The 14,702-nt window shown below is 41.2% G+C and overlaps 1 protein-coding gene across 4 annotated transcripts; it reads right to left on the bottom strand.

Moving 5' to 3' along the window:
- Positions 1–438: 438 nt before the first annotated feature.
- Positions 439–14,457, bottom strand: pcmtd1 (protein-L-isoaspartate (D-aspartate) O-methyltransferase domain containing 1). Of its 4 annotated transcripts, none has more exons than XM_076295270.1 (7): positions 14,040–14,457; positions 12,316–12,409; positions 9,187–9,660; positions 8,158–8,260; positions 7,724–7,895; positions 6,544–6,667; positions 439–3,305 (listed from the first exon to the last, which is right to left on the bottom strand). In XM_076295270.1, the coding sequence occupies exons 3-7, from the start codon at positions 9,491–9,493 to the stop codon at positions 2,923–2,925; spliced, it is 1,089 nt and encodes a 362-aa protein (XP_076151385.1). In that variant the 5' UTR covers positions 9,494–9,660; positions 12,316–12,409; positions 14,040–14,457; the 3' UTR covers positions 439–2,922. The 4 variants fall into 4 exon arrangements, with proteins under 4 accessions (XP_076151385.1, XP_076151384.1, XP_076151386.1 ...); XM_076295269.1 differs by having other exon boundaries at positions 14,116–14,457; XM_076295271.1 differs by lacking the exon at positions 12,316–12,409.
- Between the last annotated feature and the right edge of the window lie 245 nt (positions 14,458–14,702).

Raw genomic sequence — 14,702 nt, 5'->3', positions numbered from 1 at the left:
CCAGACAGAATCCTGGTTAGTACATGAACTGGTGGCTTCGTGTGCGCAGCGCTCTAGTGAAAAGAATGTACCAGTTCCTACGATTTGCCTGCAGTGTGCCACAGCCAATGGACAAGGCATGGAGAATCCCATGTAGCTTAAGGCACTGTAAGCATAGCGACATTTCCAAATTCAAGGTACAGTATATGGTATGATTTCCCCAGAGAGTAATTATTTGAAAGGGGGCACTGCAGAACCAGTGCCATGGCTGGATTACTCATGTGCAAACTGTGTGAAGTGTACCAAGTGAAGCGGATAATCCTTCTCCTTAGTTAAGCTCTGAGAGGGACCCACAGCTGACCAACCTTATTATAATGCTCATCATTATTAATACTATGTCCTGTCTGGTGTTTTGGACCTGTATAATGAAGGCCACACATCGACGATGACTCTTAAAAGGAGTGATATAAATATATTTAATGAAAACATAGCTGTGGAAGAAAGCATGAATTTACAAACAATTCAGAGTGACACTTCATAGAGAGAAACAGAAAAAAAACAAGATCACACATGTCTCTGTGATAGTCTGTCAACAGCATGCTATCCATTTTCAAGCACTGAAGGGAATGGTAACTAAGCCACCCCATATTTCCACCACCATCTGAACGCTCAGCCAAGGCTGACCCAGTCAGCGTCAATCTGCGTCTCATAAAAATATACGCAATCACATAACTATGGTGTAAAGACATCAAGAGCATTCAAACCTGATTTCAAGGGCCAAGAAATCTGAGATATAGTGACAGTAGTTTACTTAGCGACCTCAGTCGCTGTAAATGTATGAGAGTCAGGGCTTGCCTCTTGCCTCCTGTGTTTGCCAAGCTAGCTCAGGCAGCACTGTTGCCCTGGCAGCACACTGCTCTCCAGTGCAGTACATTATCCCAGACCTCATAAGGCAGGAGCAGGAGAGCGGTGACCGCGTACATATGGAAGACTCCACACCGTGAGACAAGGAGAAATAACCCCCTCAGCTCTTTGTCATAAATAAACTGGAAAGGACATTGACTTTCCAAGAAACTGAAGAAGTGCAACAGAAGTGAACATAGTTTCACACAATAGATCAGAAATACCCTATCCGGAGTTACATAAAGTCATTTCCCAAATTTCACCTGCCACAGTGATTAATGGGCTACTCTGAAATTCGAGAAATTTAACTGGCTTTTGCTCTGGCTTCTCATCTACAGGAAATGACATCGTTAGCTCATCATAAGCTGATTTTAAAAGGAACAAAAAAAGCTTTGGATGTGAAATGACATATCATGTCATTCAAGGCATTTGGGGGTAGGATAGGTATTGCAGGATTATTCAATACAGAATTTATTTGTGGCAGAATACCTCAAGATTAAAATATACTATATGAAATCAGTAGTATCAAATCTGTACAGTCTTTACAAACTTTTTTTTTTCAGGTGCCAAAACTCCACACACTTTATGAGTTGTCAGATGGACCTGACATCATTTCAACAATGAACCCACTGAAAACGCTCACTAGGTCCCATGTACAGCAAGTTCCCTATTTGTTCTAAGCGCCACCTCTGAGACACAATACGCCTCTGCCATGTCAGAAGCTGCTGGTTTGATGTAATAGCCTCTTTTATCCTCGCATGACCTGGGCCAGATGGGGAAACACCCTCACACTTCCTTCTATTAATAAGCCCTGATTTTAGAACTCTCCAAATGAAGGAAAAAAGGATGCGCCAGTGAAAGCTACTGAAGTAAGCTTCCTTGCATCAGGATCATAGATCTTAATTGGTGGCTGATTGCCATAACAAGTTTCAAAGGCTTTCATTACAAGAGAGGCTGGAAGCCATGCTGGAACTTCTTTTGGCTAACCTACCAAAAAAAACTATATATATGTGAAATGTAGAGAGAATATATCATTGTTCTTAGGTACTATCAGCAGACCTTGTTATTGTGTGGGACAGTGTAGAGAGAATCCATGTAATGTTATCCCTGTCACATAAAAAAGACCTAAGGGAGTCTTTACCAAAACAATCTTAGAATTGTTTTCTTAAGCCAACAATCGACACACATGACAATCGACTGACAACATTTTCAAACAATGATTCATATAAGGCAGTCACAAAAACTGTAGAAAGAAATACAAACTAGCAGATGTTTCAATCCATTTTTTGTGAATGATCACTGATATCTTGGTGTTCATCTAGCCTGCTCGGGTATGGCAGCATTTCTCCAGTCTTTCACACATTATATATCTATTCCACGTGTCCTAGACACTTCTTGGGCATCAGCAAAAAGCACACATAAACATGTTCCTTATATTCAAAACACTCTATGATTAAAGCCTCTATATACAAAATGCTTCTACACTATCCCTCTAAGATTGCACTGAAACTTGTGTATGATTATACATTTCTGAATCATATGAAAAAACATCTCTTTTTAAACATGTCTGAAAAAGTGTGAAAGCTTTCAATAGCACAAAGCACAGAAATCACTCTAACCAGCAGTCAAAATGACTGATCATCATACAAAAAGCCTCTCCATCACTGATTACCTCCCAGACAGACGAAAAACCTAGAATATAATAAAATAAAGTAAAACGAAACAAAATAATGCTACATCATCCAAGAAATGAAGGGAAACAGCTCATCAGATTGGTACTTAGTGCATGAAGAGTACATGTGCGTATGTGTGTGTGTGAGAGTGTGTGTGTGTGTGTGTGTGTGTGTGTGTGTGTTTTAGTCCACCCATCTGAGAGTCTTTATAGTCTGTGTATCAGTGTGTGTGTGTGTGTGTATGTGTGTGTGAGAGTGTGTGTGTGTGTGTGTGTGTGTGTATGTATGTATGCCCGTGCATGTATTAAGTGGAGGTGCTGAGACAAATGTGTGTGTGTGTGTGTGCGTGTGTGCGTGTGCACCCTGATCACTTCTCACGGTAGTACAGCAGGTAGGCCTTGAGCGCGTCAGGCAGGGGCAGGCTGAGGATCCTCTCCCTCAGCAGGTTGACCCGCGGCTCCTCTGCCTTCAGCGGCTGCTCCTCGCTGCCCTCCTTCTCCTCCTCCTCCTCCTCGTCCTCCTCCCTGATCTCCTCGCCGATGCGCTCCTCCTCCTCGCTCTCCACGCGCTGCGGGATCAGCTGGTTGCCCACGAACACGTACGTGTTGATGCGACGCCGCCGGCAACGCCGCCTCTTGCGCTTGTGGGGCGTGCGCTGTGTGGCCGGACTGGCCTCCTCGATCTGGCAGTGCAGCGCGCGGCGGATGTACACACGCGACAGGTCCTGCAGACTTCGGATGTGGATGGGAGCTGGTGCGGGAGAAGAACAGCCTCTTAAGTCACTTGGTATTCTATTGACTTCTCACTGCGTTCACACAGTCACACAGGTCTTTGGGCTAAATCCCAATAAATAAATATATATTGTATGTTTTTTTGGATTTTTTTGTCCTTCTATGTATCAAAGTGTGAGTCTGTATAAGTGTTGTCTAGCTCTGTGTAACTTATGGCTCCTAAATGCAAGACAAATTCCCCCTTGGGGCAATAAAGGTTTCATTCATTCAAATCAAATTCATTTGAGAGGAGAGCTTCTACACATGCGTGTATTATAGGCCTTGACAGTTAGATTGCAGCAACATTTATTCTGCCCTCCTGTGGTCATAGTTCAGTGGAATGTTTTGTAAAATGGACACAGCTGCCATGTTTCATTTTGACAATAAAGTGGCAAGAGAATCTGGTGAGTTCAATTCAGAGGGCTTTTATTCCACAAGAGATTTTTTTTTAAAAACACATCCTCAGAAGTTTTCTGATGGCCTTTAGCTCGTGGCACCTTTTTGGGACTGGATATTGATTTCCATACCAACTGCCATAACCACAAAGATCACAGTAACACCTGCCCCCTGGGGGTAGAATAATGTAGTGCAGCGAATAAACCAGTGAAGAACATACTGAGGATTCAGAGGTGTACTTTTCATGTGGCCCCTGATTCATATTGCACTCTTGGGTGAAAAGTGATGCAGTCAAGAGCCCTTAATGATTTGTGGACATATTTCAACAGAGGTCTTGAAACATGATTATATTTTAAATACTCTGTTGAAGGGTTATTTCTTGACTCTGTAGTTTTAGCATCAGCTATGAAGAACACTGCTAACCTTGACTACAAACAGTTTCTGTATGCAGTATGTAGCATGCCTTTACCTAATACATAGCTTATATATAGGTTTACTTATACTAAAACACTTCATCTCTTGATGCAAACAAAATACCAGGTTTCCACCTGTAACTACACTTCCGTTCAAAAGTTTGGGGTCACTTAAACATGTCCATTCCACTCCATTATAGACAGAATACCAGCTGAGATCAGTTGCATTGTTTTTTGTAAAGGTATACTATGCAGGTTTAGGCATTTTTGGCAAGTGTAGAGCTCCCTCTAGAGTCGCAATGTATTTATATGTTACTCTGCTATTGTAAATAGCGAACTTCTCGCAACTTATCCCCCTTGTACAGGGCTCCAGACTAACTTTTTGCACTGGTTGCACTGGTGCGCCTAACTTTTTTTCTTAGGTGCACCTGCACAAAAGTTAGGTGCACCCAAATTTTCAACCACATCGCATTTAACACCGCAGCATGTTCACTTTTTTCCTTAATTACTGTCCTATATAGGTTGTCCTATGACTTATGATTTACAATTCTACAAGAAAAGTAACTTAATGAAGTGTTGGTGCTTTAAGTGCTTCACTGAGCTGAAATCATCTCAACATCTCAAGATGAATTAAATAAAAATAACGGTGAGTAAATTAACAGTGCACGTCTTTTAAGGGCTTCAAACTGCACATCTCATGGCTCAATGTCTTACATACTATCCTTCATGATCTTTAGGCCTTGGCTAAACCAGCTCTCCATGCTAGCATCTTCCATATAAATGTATTTGAGAACAATTTAAAGAGATGTTCCAAGTAGCCTGGGGGATTTTTATGTGATTTTGCAATGATGATTGCAATAATCATTTGACAGCCCCACAATGCAATTAACTTTTTAATTTTTACATTTCCAATAAGAACATCACTATGGTTAATGCAGTAACTAAATGGTAGGCCTATTATTATAGGCTATTGCAATGACTTGCCATGCTCGATCTAAATGTGTCCATTCAATTCACCGTACACAATGACCACAGTTATACATGCAGGGAATATTCGGGCTTTAAATGTAGCAGCGATATTCGGTTTGCGCCAAATACTGGATTAAATTGATTGATGCCATCAGAATGAGTTTACACAACTCGCGCGCAAAACGAATATTGCTGTTGAAAACCGGGTTACTCCCTGCATGTAACTGCGATCAATGACGCACTCCTTTTCGGCGATATCTGTATCTCTGTCGTTCGGAAAGGCCTTGTATGCATTGTTCGCAATTTTAAGACGTCTTTTCATCTGCAATGACTCCTATAAATTTGCCGCAAGTGGCATTCCTGTACGTCGGGTTTACGTTCAAACTATTTTTCTTGTGAATAATTATTTCGGACTGAACTTGCAGGGAAGTTTCACTAGGCCTATCGTAGGCAACGATAAACTTGATCATCATCTCGGGCTCGTCTGATCGGTTTGCTGCTGCCAGCTGCCGAAAGGCAGTGGGGAGAGGGGACATTTATCTCGGCCTATGTGACCACACTGTAATGCAACTACATCCACTCTGTTTATATGACGGGTCTCTGACCTCTCTCTCTCTGCAGCACACGCATTTTCAAATTTACACACAGGCACTTGGCCACGGCCAATCAGAGGGGAGGTCCCGCCCTTCACTATCAGTGATTTGTTTAAACCACGATATTGGCCACATATGTGTCTGTTATTGAACCAAAGGTAGAGTTTCAATGCGGACACTTTTTCCTCTCTCGAATAGCTGGTCGCACAGGTGCGACCTCCGATTTTTTTTAGTCGCACTTTTGAAAAATTAGGTCGCATATGCGACCAAATTGGTCGCACTCTGGAGCCCTGTTGTACACAATGCAAATGCTTCTGTTGTAGAGGTGAAGGATTAAGAACAGATAAAAAATATCTCCAAAGAGCTATATCTACTGACAAGGTAATGTTTCACGATTCTCGCGAGAATTGTTGGGGCACCGCTCTTGGAAGTTGCATGGCTGGTTTTCTCAGTAAACAGAATGTGCCTTTGGAACATTGGATGAATGGTTGCTGATAATGGGCAATGTAGATATTGCATTAAAGATCAGCTATTTCTTTCAGTCATTTTCAACATTAATAATGAAAACAAGGACATTTTTAAGTGACTCCAAACTTTTGAACAGTATTGTATGATCAATTCAAAACTTGTAAGTCTAAAGTCAATAAACAGCTTCTTCATCATCATCATCATCATCATCCTCCTAAGCTTTGTCATGGTTAAAAAAAGAGATGTAATGAGCTGAACAGGATTGGTCTTCACCCCTACGGTTATTTTTACTTTGGCACAGGAGACCTCTGGAAACAATGGAAGCATCAAGCTTGCCTCCATGAGCATCAATGAGCTGATTTAAAAAAAGCAGACTTACGGAGTTGAACTGTGTCTGGTTTGTTGCCGTCGGCTCTGTTCTGCTGGACGAGCGGGGCGAAGGACACAGCCAGGATGTTCTTGCTCTCCCAGGAGCTCTGGCCAGTCCGGGTGATCTGAGTCAACTGCAGCAACACACAGCGACAGGACGCCGTTGGAAACACATGGCAACAAAGTCCAAAATATGATTTCCCACAGGCACAACAGCTAAACAGGTTTGAGAGAGGAGTCTTCTTCACTGGTGCAGTAGTACTGGAGCCCAGCACTGCACCCTTCATGGTTGTAGGCTTGGATACTTCTAATAGATGTCAATAAATGGACTACTCCCTTTGAGTACATTGTAATTGATGGATTGCTGTTTTGCATGTAATTCAACATTTTGTATGTCTCGGTTGTTAGGTCTTGCCGCATGTTTCTGCTGACAAATCATCATCTTAAATATGTCTTCAGATTCTCCAATTTAGTCTTTGAGTTTAGTCTGTTGAGAATATATTTTATATAAACTAGAATGATAAAGAAAAATGAGAATGACCTTTCAGGGATTGTAATCTCAGTACACCTCACAATTATTCTTTGACCTGAAGTACTCATAAGAATCTAAACCAGGTGTCCAAAGTCCTCTAAGGTGAGCTTTAGCCAGTGCACGTGTACAAGGCAAACACTGGTAGCTCCTACCATTCAACCAAATTCCTGAGGAAGCCTTTGAAGGCAGCATGTGCAGAGAAAGCATGCGCTGCCGCTGCTGCTACTGGTCTCTCCTTCAGGCTGCATTCAGTAAAAAACAGCGGTTTTCTTGCCACTTGTCACTGACGCCTCAAAAGTTGAGATTAGTTTATCTTTGTTATACAACTTTTTTCACATCACAAACATGTTTTTTTTTGCATGCAATCTATACTAGTCTCTGAATTTCACTAGTTTCTCTAGTCAACAAAATGGCTCCTTGTCTCTTCCTGTCTGAATAAGGCTTCAGGTTATGGCTTCTGTTAAGCGCCTTGAGACAATTTCATTTGCTGGAACTATAAAAAAAAAAATATGGAATTAAATTAATAGTCGCCAGACTGTACTTTTGACTTGTGTCCAAATACAAGATGAAGCATGCATGGACTCCACGAAGGATAAATTATTTTCACAGACAACACATTGCAGCACGAAAAGCTCATTGTGTACTACATTTTCAATACCTGATCTTCAATTGGCACAACAAGGATGCCTCCCACTTTGAGCATGATTTTCATGTAGTTCTCGTGGTCCTTTTGGACTCCGGCTCCACAGTAAATGCGATCATATTGGTGGCTGTCGGAGGAGATTTCTAAGCAGTTTCCCACCACAAATTTTGGCTCACAGAATTCAAACCTACAACAAGAGGATAAATATTAATAAAAAAACATGACCGAGTTACTGAGTAGACTTGACACTTGCAGTACCTCTGACACACACAGCTTCAGAAGTAATGTACAAATGCTGTTAGATAGTATATATATATATGAGTCTGTATAACAGTATTATCTTTATATAAACATGACACAAATATTACTACATACTCCTTTGTAGTAACTACCAGTTTACAATGATCCATTTGAACACTGCAAACATACATATAGTTTGCATCACTTACTTATCAAAGCTATCACTGTTTTTAATGAAGTCCTCCAGCCTCTCTTTAGCATACTCCACAACATCCTTATGTAGTTCAACACCATGATTCACTCCAAATGGACCTGGAAGCCATTGGACAAGAGTCAACTATCTTAACATGAATCAGTGCACTGTACTGCAAAGAGCTAAGCTTAACATTTTGATGACATGTTTCACCAAAAAAAAAAAAAACTAATTTGAGCAGCCATATGTTAAAACTAGAGCGCATAAGAACATCTTATTGCTCTGTTACGGTGTCTGCACCATCTGTTCCTCGATCAAATCGCACACCACACCATGAATATATCAATTACATAAAATCCTGAAATTTAATATAGAGCAATACTTATTTGGGGGAACTATCAGAGTTTTATTTACATTGAATTAAGTCGATATGTGATATTTTAATAAGCAAAATAGGCCTATCAGAACAGTAATACCAATGATCTGATAAATGATGCATAAAACTATTAGAGTCAGCGTAATGTATTATAGGCACAGTTCAGGATTCCAATCCCAAACACATTCTCAAATTCATTGAATTGCTCCAAATGATAGTCATGCCATTTATTTTGCGTTTGCTATAAAAAATAAAACAAAAACCTTGATGTTTGTTTGTTGTCCTGGCCCTGCAAACACAGTGGTGCACTGCATACTGATCTATGAGCAATCATAATCAACATGGTGCTTCAGGAGCATGGGAGGGAGAGAGGTGTCCTTTGATTGGATGTTGAGCTCTAATAGCAACAGCCTTTGACGAAACCAACACCGGGTCATAGACTGCATCTCTAGTGCAATTTTTTTTCTGTAGTGCATTTTTGGATGGAAGTATAAGCCTTTGTTCTACTGAGGACAAAGATAAATGCAGTACATAACAGTGCACTCTACTGTACATGATACAGTACATGATACAATAGGCCTATTAGCAATACTACTTCACACATCGCTATGGAAGCCTCTGCCTGTCTGCACTTCCTGTTTTTGAGGAGGAAGTGAAGTGTGACATTACCGAGGATCAGGCCCACCATGGTGCTCAGGTAGCCGGTGCCGCTGCCCAGGTTGAGGAAGGACAGTCCCTGGCACAGCCTCAGCGCCTCCATCACCTCCGAGTAGATGCACGGTGCCGACAGGTGGAGGTTGCCATTTTTCCATGCCAGGTCCTTGTAGGCATTCTCTCGGTAACTGTCCAAGTAGTAGTCGCCACGGTCAATGGCCCGGAAGGCCTGTTCCACCTGTTCTGTGCGGATATACTGAGCCTCCTTCAAGTTGTCGATCAGGTCATCATTGTCCTCCCCGGCACTGACGGCTCCTCCCATGACGACGAAAACGCCAAACGAAAAGAAACGTAAAAACAGCCACCCCCCAAAAAATAAACTTTCAGCAGAGCACAAGGCCTCACATGGAGAGAAGCTGATGAGATAGGTGGAATTAGCTCCTACAGGATGTTTGAGATCGGCATCTCAAATTGGTGGTCCAAGAACAACTAAAATACAATGGAGAAAATGCATTAAAATAAAGTATTATAATAATGTTTTATCATGATGTAAAATAAGTTACACAATACTGCTTGTTTGCCCCTGCCTTAGGAAATACTGTATTTGATTTTCCCATTACCAATTTCAAGCTCAAAACATATCAACATAAAATCCCCTTCAAGTGGTTCAATGGAAGAATTTTGCCAATATGCAAACATTGTTTGCACAAAATTGCAAGAACTAAACCCTACAAATAGACTTAACCTGAATTATTGAGAAAAAGAAAGATAATTTACACTTTGTTAACCTTTCATCACATCTCTTTACTTTCTTCAAAACAGTTGTAGTCTGACTATTACAGTTTTTTTCAGTCGCTAACAAGCATTTGTCTAACCAGTTGTCACATTTTCAAAACTCTAAACACAATTAGCACAGTATCGGTCTTTTGTGACCATACCATTATCACATTTCATGTCGTTTTCACACAATATGCAGTCAGTGAACACATTTCCACAATGCTTACATTTTCTTAACAAACAAGCTACAGTACACCTCCTAACAAAATTATGGATTGTTTTTGCAGTATTTACGAATGTTAACACACAACATCCTACAATAGCAAAAACAATATTCCAAACCTTAGATACAGTATAAAAACCTCTGCTTCAGCTACCAAGCGGTTTTATCCCATCGCCTTGGATACTGTAATATCAGATGCAATGTTGATAAAAACTTGTGGCCTAACCCTGAAGATCGAGAGATTAGATACAGTTTGTGTTTTTTTTTTAGTTCCCCCCCATTTTATCTGGGCTTTTTGCTGTTGTTTTTTTTGTTCAGATTGCTCTTATGTGTTTCATTGATATTTTGTTCACTGTAAGCAGTACTGTAAAACTTTTTCTGTTCTATCATACTGTAAACAGTATTTCTACTGTACTTCCTGTAGTAAACAGTAAACGAAAAAAACTAATTTGCTTTTTACTGGAATGCTTTTGAATGTGGACAGATTTCCAGTGTTTGGTAAAGTTAGTGTGCGCAGAGAAATATGTGTTAGTATATATTTTAACAAAATGTGTTTTTGAGAAGAAAATGATCCATTTGGCCAATTGCGTTTTGCAGGTGTAAGTATGGGTAAGCGCTTGTTAGCGATTGAAAAAAACTGTAATTGTGTGTCAAAACAACAGGGTGCCAAAGTCAAATGATATGCTTACCATACTTATTATGTTGGCTATGGCACACTGTGCTTCGCCTTGTTGGAATACCAGGCCCTTTGGAGTCATAACCTCCCCCCACTAATACCACAGCCAGGGCAATCTTTGTCCTACTTTTTTCTACACCTCTCTAAAACGCTGTCCTTTGAGTTTTCTGCAGTAAAAATAATGCAGGGAAAATTGGGTCAAACCATTTCTCTCCCTTCTGCCAGACAAGTGGACAGTGAGGCTATACCACCACCGGCATTAGTTAGCTCTCCACAGAATGCATTTGAAAGTGCCCATTTCAAAGACAACTAGATACAGTATTTTCACTGGGGAAGATTGTATTGCTTTCTCAGAAAGCAGCTCCGTAAGCAGTCCTGGATAGTCATTTTTCCACATGTAAAGTAGTATACAAATTAAAGGGCGAATGAATAGGCTATTTCACATTGAAGCATGTACTGTACACATACTCAGGAAAGGAAAGCTGGAGCATACTGTAATAGATAACTAAATAATCTGAGCATCCTAACTAATATTCTATATAAACTTTGATATGGATCTCCTAAAACGATACTTTCTTTTTGCTAGCCTCCATTTGAAGCGCTGTGGACACCAGCGCCGACATGAGTGCGGCACACTCCGCTTTCGACATTGGATAACTTAAACCCCATTATTATTAATACAACCCCGCACACCAGCGTCAAACTCTGCCGCCACCTCCACTGGTGTGCAGGGATGTATTGAGAATAATGTTATCAAAATAATCAAATGTTGAAAGCGGAGTGCACCGCACTCATGTCGGCGCCTGTGTCCGCATCGCTTGAGTTAAGGTTTATTTGGGTATCAATATGGTGGACCCCTACACCTGTATCCACAATGCCACTGTGGATGTTGCCTGGACTGTGGTAGGCTCCGTCACCAGTTATCTTCCACAGATGCTTGGTTAGGGGGACGGCATTTTCTACACAGAATCGGCGGATTCAATGGTGCTGAACTGGGCATCAAAACACCTGTATATTTTTGGAGTCTATTCCTTACTTAAGCCTTTAGGTCACCTTGTCAGTTTAATCTTTACTTTGTATTATTTCATAACTTGGCTGATGACCAATAGAGTGCTACATTTCCATGTCCATGTCTACTTTAAGCACTGATAGCCAGCACCTATAAAGTGCCACATCTATCATTTGTGAAAAAAATGTCATCTGTCTTCATCTGGCAGCCCAAACCAAAGGACTTATTTGTGCAAGTAGAATATTTCAGTTTATTTATTTATTTATTTATTTATTGTTTAGACAAATGACTGAAATTGCCTTGGGGACTATATTAGCGCATAAAGGCAAGCCGCTATATTTGGCAATAAATAGAGACAGGCTGGAGACAGTGTTTGGTGAAGGGTCTAGTGTTTAGCAGCATGACCTCAGCTGACCCCCGGTGTCATAGGGTGGCGCAGGAGTTGATGTGGGGACATACCCGGAACAGCCTCGGGAACAGTTTCTTGTTCTCAGGAAACCCTCTGAACTGGGCAGCAGATGATGTGTGTCACAGATTCCAGGGTGCAAGACCACTGCAATCACATGCACACAGTGAAATTAGATACATAAACAAACACATGAGCCGTCCAATGAGCAGAGGCAGCCAGGGCTAGTAAGTGAAAGCCAATGTGTTTGCACAATGCACCAGGATGACACAGAGGCAGGCCAAACTCTGATAACACCAATGGAGAACATAGTTTTAGGATAAGATTGGGTGTTAATCAGACTGCAAATGCAATGCTAAGGGGCACATTGTGGCAAATAGCTACCTTTTCAATTTGCAAACACTCCCAATCCCTTAATCCATTGCCAAATCCTAGCATACCTCAGATTTAATTTCAAGTAGGCTCATTAAGATACTATTAAGGTCAGAGATGTAAGAGGGCAATAGGACATGGTCTGTGATAAACTTGCAAGCAGGGCTGCTTGGCTTTAAGCGAACTTTACTGCATTTGGTGACAATTACTGACGAATATAACTGGTATGTCATGTCATGCCATGCCATCCTATTTTCAGTATTGCTCTTGATTATCAGGAGGCCAAATCTGTATAAATACCAGAATGGCACAGCAGAGGGCAGAATTTATGCTCAGGAGACGCGTGCATGCACACTGAGTGGAGCCGAGGAGCCTGCTCAACATGCAGTTGAGGCAGTGTCAGAGATCTCAAGCAATCGAGTTATGCCTGGTACATCCGCACTGCGTGTGATCTCTGCAGAAACAAAGCAGTGTGGCACCCGCAGTAGTCTCGTTACTGAATTTGCATAGTTAGTGAACATGGCACTCTGTCGTTTCTGACCCCTTAAAATACTCGATCAAAAGGCGAGTATAGTGTCACGGTGTCAAAGAAAAAGGATAACTGAAGAGCTGTTCTGCAGCGCTTCAGCTAACCAGCTAAGTCCTGTTAGCATGCTAATACCACGTAGCATACGCAGAAAGAACATAGCAGGTACTTCGACGAGAACGGGGCACTTTGGGAAGATGAAGGTTTTATAACAGCTAGCAAGCTAACAGGAGATAGATACACAAGCTAGCTTGCAACTTGAGCAGTCAGGATGTCGTTCACTTTCAGTATGGTTTCGAAAACAACTAAATTACAGTCATGCACATTTCGACACCACTTTAATCTGCTGAGACGAGCTTGTTTATTTACTGTTGAAAAGTCCATAATAACTTGTGACACTGAAATTTAATTTAAAATTGAAGGTGAAACGGAGTCACCAAAAACAAATAACGTTAACGTAACAAGTAACGTTATATGACATCAGCTGCGCAACCGTGTTCACTAAAAAGCTTTAATGTTACTTGCGCCTAAAACAGATTAACAGTAGAGAATATTAATATGCTTTCATATTAGCTGCCAGGCTAACAACTACAATTAGGTTAACGTTAGCGATGCTACTTTCTCAGGCTCTCATCTCCCATCACGGTACATCCCGTATTGTTGTTGTCCAGGCAGCATTGAGAATATTTTATTTAGCCTATCTTAACCCACTGTTGATAGATGTAGGCTAAAATACAAGTTGAACCTTGAGTGCGTCATACAGTGGTAATGTTAGTTAAGTTAACTAATGATCCCTGACAAAGTAAATTCAGGAGGACCAATTGTCTGCTATAACAAAATGTCGACATCATAACAATTCAGACAAAAAAATCCACAAACCTGGTTTGTTTGTTTGTAAGAGCCAGTCAGATGAGTAAATTAAGTAATATGAGTATCTATCGAAACATTAACGTACCGTGCCACTGACAGCTCAGATAAATACAGTTTTTCGAAGACGGCCGATTGCCGCTGTCTTTTCTTCAGGAACAGCTGAGAGGATGTAAACATATGTCACGTGGTTCTAGGCTGATCGAACCAGACCAGACAGAGAGACGTGTTTTCGCGGGAGGACAAGAATAGAATTCTGCGTGGATCAGATCCGCACCATCGAGACCCAAGAGCACAGCTATTCAGTTTGTTTTCATGACCTCCTTTGCTGTCGTGGTTGTTTTTGACTACAGCCACCATAACAGGTATGCAGACATGACCTAGCCTACAGGCCAAGCCACGCAATCCAAGTTCAGCTGTTGGTGTTAGGTTAGGTTTATTATGGATCAGCAGCGAAGGATGATGTTGTTGATAGGGCCTAGGCCTACTGTAGCAGACACATTTTCATGTCCTCACATGACCTGAGGAGAAAGTGATGGGTTACCTCCTGCTTGATTTAGCCTACAACAAGACATTATTAAATGGTGTGTCATAATTCCATATTAGGCTATGATTTGTATAGTGTATTTGCTATTGTATTTGCTGGGCTGAGCAACAACAAAAAGCTAAAAATGG

Source organism: Alosa pseudoharengus, unplaced genomic scaffold (assembly GCF_046254945.1).
Source record: "Alosa pseudoharengus isolate Yale_2024_CS ecotype anadromous, Long Island Sound unplaced genomic scaffold, YU_APseudo_1.1 YU_APseudo_1.1_scf_2, whole genome shotgun sequence".
NCBI classification, from domain to species: Eukaryota; Metazoa; Chordata; class Actinopteri; order Clupeiformes; family Clupeidae; genus Alosa; species Alosa pseudoharengus.
This window is presented reverse-complemented; position numbering and strand designations above follow the sequence as displayed.